General features: G+C 35.6%; 1 protein-coding gene across 2 annotated transcripts; it reads right to left on the reverse strand.

Moving 5' to 3' along the window:
• Positions 1-286: 286 nt before the first annotated feature.
• Positions 287-6,142, reverse strand: LOC141671686 (uncharacterized). Of its 2 annotated transcripts, none has more exons than XM_074477989.1 (6): positions 5,944-6,142; positions 5,100-5,298; positions 4,454-4,539; positions 2,153-3,853; positions 1,891-2,059; positions 287-1,312 (listed from the first exon to the last, which is right to left on the reverse strand). In XM_074477989.1, the coding sequence occupies exons 2-6, from the start codon at positions 5,179-5,181 to the stop codon at positions 684-686; spliced, it is 2,667 nt and encodes an 888-aa protein (XP_074334090.1). In that variant the 5' UTR covers positions 5,182-5,298; positions 5,944-6,142; the 3' UTR covers positions 287-683. The 2 variants fall into 2 exon arrangements, with proteins under 2 accessions (XP_074334090.1, XP_074334091.1); XM_074477990.1 differs by having other exon boundaries at positions 5,100-5,338.
• Between the last annotated feature and the right edge of the window lie 357 nt (positions 6,143-6,499).

Here is a 6,499-nt window from a genome sequence, read left to right on the forward strand (position 1 = left end):
CTCATCAAAAAGAATATCCTTTGCTAACTACTTACTCTGCTCCCCTCGTATCTTTCTTGGATTCCCAGTCAATAACTCCTCATTCGTTACCCAGAAAACATCTTTATAAAATAATATTCCACTACCTAACACATATCTTTAGTTTTGTCAACTCGAACTCCTTCATTTATTAGAAAAAAAAAAGTTATGAGTTTGATTTATTTTAAGTGATAAATTTTTTATCAATAGAATTCATCTTTATTTATAAATGGAAAGCAATAAAAATTTGAGAAATAAGATTCTAATCTAGAAAAAAACGTCGTATATATTCAATCAAAAGTCCAGTGCATGAACAACAAATGTCACAAATATTTCTCTCATAGTAAAACTAAATCATTGCACTAATATACTTTCAAACCACCCCCAACTCACTTCATCCTAATCATCAGCATTTAGCCAAATTATATCACACCGTCCAAATTCCTTTACTGTATACCACACCAGCCAATACAAACAAAAAAAAAATGAAAATTCGTGTCAAAAACATTTGCCTAAACTATCCAAATTGTTAGGCACTACCCGCGTCTAGGAAAGAATAACTTCATATACCACACACCTATGTACATGCAATGTTTGATGCCACTGCTGAAAGCATGAAACTTTCTACACTGTCACTGCCCTATTGCGGTTATTTGAGAGCGAGATCATGCTGCTTTTATATCTTTTACTATTTCTTCAATGATATCTTCAACAACCCAACATTCGATTTCTTTTCCAACAACATCAACGTGATCATTTACCAATACTAACCATGGAGTCGACTGTAAATCTCGAGCCACCATACCTTCAAGAGAATAGTAGGATCTGTCTGCCGGAGGGTAGATTTGCACATACATGATTTCCCATACATGACTCAGTAACTCCCTTCCATGTGGACTTCGCATATTGGAACAAATTGCATTTTTCTTAAATTTGGTCGTTGTCAAAGGTGGTCCAAGTATAGTTGACAGTGTTTCGTTCAACAAGTCAAGTAACAACCTGTGATCCACCTGGTCGACCTGATCCATAGCCTCTTTATTGTCTTTGGTTCTTTTTGTGTAAGCATCTTCTACTTCTTCGTATATACTATGGGTAATAGGCTTTGCAAATGGGTCCCTTCGCAATAAAGATTTGTCAACTGAACCATCATACAAACCAGAAGCAACAAGCAGATCTCTTACATATGCTTCTGATTGGTCATCCAACTCGACCATCACATCCTCCGATTGTTGTTCTTCAATCATCATCATCTCAGAATCAGAGGCATCTAGTTGATTGAGTTTCCTCCGAAGCTCTGCATGATCAATTACCAAAAATTACAATGAATTTTCTATAAACAACTATTAAGCTCTCAAGATTAGTATACACAGCTGTATGGATTTCAAAATGTAGTGCGAAAATCTGATCACGGAATCTTGTCTGATTTGTATTAAGGATATCCTGTCTGATGATAATTAAAAAAAGAAGAAGTAAAAGCGATGTCAACACATGGCTAATGAAACTATAACTCCATAAGTGACTACATTTAAATCTTAAGAAAGCAAATACTTGAGTAACTTAATAATATAAGAAGATTTTCATTTATAGAAAGGTAAAAAATTAAGAAGATGACACGATCTTTTGTGTAATAGAAGAAGACCATATAGTCAATTGTAGGTGTTCAAAACATAATATCTTTGTATGGTTGACCTCAATGTTCCTACTTTATTTATGTATGACAACAATTGCTGAAGCGTACAAACAGGAACAAAGGGGATGTGCTATAAAATAAGAAAAGCATAGGGTAAAATAATGTTACTAATCTTATGACTTCTTTCAACAATCAGCAAGTCAGTAACAGGAAGGAAATTGTAAATTATCTTCAATACCTACCATTTAGATTAGAGGTGATTTCTCTAAAGGCGAGTGGCATCATATTTTCCTCGGATGGATGCAGATCTGATGGTGTTGGGCTGCAGTATTCTTCTGCTGGCCTCCAAGATTCCTCAAAGCCACTGCTGCAAATTGATGCAGGGCTTGGCGGAACCTCAGTGAAGTTCTCCTTCATTTAAAAGGGAAATCATCAACAAAAAATAACCCTACATACAGTATACTATATTTCTTGTGACAAAGAAAGGACATAAATAAAGCTTACATGTCGCTCACAAAAATTCATCATGACTGTTGGTCCACTCGTAATATCATTCAGAGAAGTAGGCGCATGTGTGAATTTCTCTGGATATTGAATCTTTCTGCTAAACAGTTTCCCTCTCATGGAGAAACCATATTTAAGACTGTTAACTTTATCCTTAAGGTTGAACCTCTCCTTCTGTTTTTTCACCTTTACCGCTGAACGCTCAACAACTTCATGCTTCCTCCTGATCTGGGCACCAGTAAGTATATGACGATCCTCAAGTAGAAGCTTTCCGAATGATGTTCCTGATACAGGGGCTGATAATGATCTAATGAGATTCCTAGGGGATAGATCCTTGTGGATCACTATATCATCACCAGGCTCATGTCTGAATGATCTGCTTTGCTTATCATCTTCAATTTTTAGCCTGCCCCAGTAGGTCATCTGGTTTTCAGAATTTGATATTTCCTGTGAGTTTTCAAGTCCATCTCTGTCGTAACTTAGCTTCGATAAATTCAAACTGTTGTGATCAACCGTGGAGTTATTTGGACGAGTTTCTCCCTTCTGAACATTCCTCAGCCTCTCTGACAAAAAATTTCTGGTATCCTTGCTACTGAACTCTGGGGAACCAATTTTATTGTACTGAAGCTCACTTATATATGATCTTGTAGATTCTGATCGGATTAAATTAACTCCAAGATCTCTTGTAACACTTTCTCTAACCTGCTGAGCAATACGTTGAGCTATTTTTTTGGGATCTGATGGCTTTTTGCCATTTGGAGGCGCTATCCAACCTCCATCTGTAGTACCCATATTACTACTTTTTCCTTGCAACTCATTCTTTAGCCTATCTTTTACCTCCTCGAGAAAATCTTCCATATTATCCCTCTCCTCTGTATTTCTAGAAGATCTGTCCCAGTACTCTTCACAATCGTTGACACTATCAACACCTGGCCTCAGGATTACAATATTCATGGGAACAGAAGAATTGTCTGATTTAGGGTGTGGAGCTGCTACAGATGACCATTCACATGCCCCACTTGGCCTACTGTTGTTGGAAGAAATTAAATCCCTTTTTCTAGGAATATTTGTTTTATTTGCACAAATTCCCAAGTCACCAGGCATATGTTGTCTTTCTTTTACACAGTTCTCAAGTTCCATCTGATTATCAGTTGTTCTCATCATCCTCCCAGAATTTATATATGGGACCACCTTTTCACTAGTGAGATTTACTTGAACCATGCACTGGCTAGTTATGTTTTCAGTTTCAACAACCTTGGCACATTCTCTAAACCTTGTTGACTGCCATGCTGAAAAATCTCTCTTAAACTTCTGTAATTCTTCCTCTTGAGGATGCTCACGACGTCTATTTCCATTCCAATCATCATTATCTCTCGTTCTGTCATATTGACAGGAATCAAATGCTGTTTGTGGAGAAATTTTTGAGGGAAAGAGCTCTTCCCCGGAAGATGACCCACTTTTCTTCTGTTTTTGTTTAAGTATATTATTTTTAGGGTTGTCTTTCATCTTATCAACCTGATGACCTACTGGATTTCCATCTAACGGAAGCGTATCCACTCCCATTAAACGTGCTACAACACTTAGTGCACTGACTTTGCTCTTTGTCCTTTTTGTTATATCCTCGTTGATCAACTTCTTCATCGGAGCTTCAGTTGGAAAGTAGTTCTTCTCGGACCAAATATGACCTTCTTGATATGCGTACTGCAAATTAAGTGATTATGTGTAAAAACAGTCACACACATGTTAGTCATAGGTAGATACAATCATATTTTATATATAGCATTACTAGAAAGTCTTGAAATTGGGACTCTATACAGATTCTATACAGGCATTGAGTAGAGAAGTCATAGGAAACCTTTCTGAACTGAATATTAGTTACCTAAAGAAGAGGATATTAACCAAGAGTTCATCAGTATAGTGACTTCGAACATTTAAAAGTGATTTGTATGAAAGCATGGAGCTACACTATTCTTTCACTAACCCTAATAAATTAAAAGAAAATTACAAAGAAAAAATTTGCCACCCTAAAACCCTAATATATAGCCCCTGCTAAAATTTTAACAGGAGGTAGGTCATTTATTTACTTCTCTGAAATCTGAACTTAAAATATCTAAAAGAGATTATGCTCCAGGGTTCATACGATAATACATATACTAAAGCGATCTCTTATGCCATTCCAGTTTATACGACAATGCCAATAAGAAAAATCGACAGGTCCCTTAATTATGATTAAACAATAAGAGGTAAGAATATCAAAATGCATGCTAAAAGTCTCAAACATGGTGATAGCGATGACATTACCATGAGATCGTCTCCTCCAGCATCACTGTAGCTCTGGCAAATTTCCACCGGAAACTCCAAGCTGTTCCGAGGAGCCTCCATGCCAGCTGTATGATTGAATGTACTTTAGTGGTAGGGAAATTGAAAATCGATAAGCTATTGAGCTAATATAATTTACATATAGAAGATATAACTTGATCTACTAAACAAAATGACATGAGTATTTCTCGAACTGGTGTTGACAATGTTCAAAAATGGCCGTAGTTCAAAAACGGCTGATGCAAAAGGAATGCAACTCTATCACGAGGTCATCACTATTTAACATATTAGAACAGTATATTGTTCTGGCTCATATATTGGAGCAAGTAATTTTGAATACTCAATAACCTGGTTCATCTTCCAGTAAAGTATTTTGCAAGGATGCACTATCAGATAAGAAGTATTAAAACCATCACAAACACATCTATAAGAAGTTTCTCTAAAATTCACTACAGGAATTTAAAGAAACACTTTCAATGAATTTGAGTCAATATTTCTTGGTGAGGTTTTCTGTTCATTTATTGAAAAGCATTGATGAAATGTTTTCAGTCTTTCTCGTAGTAGGCAAGGCCAAATGCTAAATATAGTTTTTTCTGATGTTGATGCATTTCAGATTGTATTTACTTACCTCCAACATGACTCTTTTGCTTAAAATATTTCCTAGCCATTCTCTCCTGACTTTGGTCAAATGTCTGTAACCAGTCTCCCATTGCAGCAGTGATACCACCCAGAAATTGTGAAAACGTTATCAGCACAGCTCTCTCTTGACCCCATGAAAACTAAGTAAATTGTGTGTCATCCACAAAGATAAGTGTGATTCACACAACCTGAGAAGCCAGCAATCCGTCAACAATGAAAAGATATGATCTGATAGTGCACGTACACGAAAACATCAGAATGGCATGGTCTGACAGGAACGCATTTAGCTAAAGTAAGCACAAAATGATACTTTAATAAAGAATTTCAATTAATAATTCAAAATCATAATATTGATCACTACTAAAATCTACATCTCCAACATATTCCAGTATTCAGTTGACTTGTGAATTTGCTCAGACTTGCACAATTGTTGCCTTCTGAAAAACTTGCTCTCAGAAACACTAACATTCTAACGTTGTTGGGACGAAAACATAGAAGGTAGTTAATATAGAGCTGTAGATTAGCTTGTTTGATTGCTAAATCATGATATACGTCAATATCTACCTTTCACACAACAATCAGAACAATGCAGCTCAACAAAAATCAAAATTAAAATGTATACATAATCAGGCAATCATAATTGAAATTTGAGATAATGTTGTATGGAAACAAATCAGGTAAAGAAACTAATCAAGTAGGCCACATTCTAGAAATCCTAGGCAAATTAAAAGCCAAGATTGGATGCATATATTGGATCTCATAAATAAACATATGGGGGTAAGAAAAAAAATTTGACATGGCAAAGATGAAAGAATCATAGATATGTAACATACCTTAAGCAGAAAAACAATTAGAATGTGGATCTGGTACCAGTAGGAAAAAAGATTGAAAGTTAAAGCAAGTTGGGGAATGAATAGAGGAGAGAATGATTATAGTTGTAAAGTAAATGAAAAAGATGATGAAAGAATGTGATGCAGAGCAGGAAAAAGTCTTGGGGGGGTTTTTGAAGTATGAAAGAGAAAAAAAAAACAACTCCTATGTGGCTGGAATGATAGGGCAGTTGATTAACTAATTCATGGAATCTAAGTAGATGATGGACCATGCATTCTTGCTTTGTACATGGGCACCTACTGATTACGAAAAATTATAATTTTAATTCATTTATTAATTAATTCCCTTTTCGTAACAGTGGAGAATCTCTGCATTCACCAAAATTCCACTCATTCATGTGAATAATTATAAATTTCTGCGCCATACAATAAAAAAAATCGTTTAAAAAAGCCTCAATCTCAATCATCCCCTCTCCTTTTCTTTTTGTTGCATGTTTACCAATTTTGCGCATTATGCCCCTAAACCAATTATTAACGAAAATTTTTCAGTTCCAACGTA

This window comes from Apium graveolens, chromosome 7 (genome assembly GCF_009905375.1).
Source record: "Apium graveolens cultivar Ventura chromosome 7, ASM990537v1, whole genome shotgun sequence".
Classification (NCBI taxonomy): domain Eukaryota; kingdom Viridiplantae; phylum Streptophyta; class Magnoliopsida; order Apiales; family Apiaceae; genus Apium; species Apium graveolens.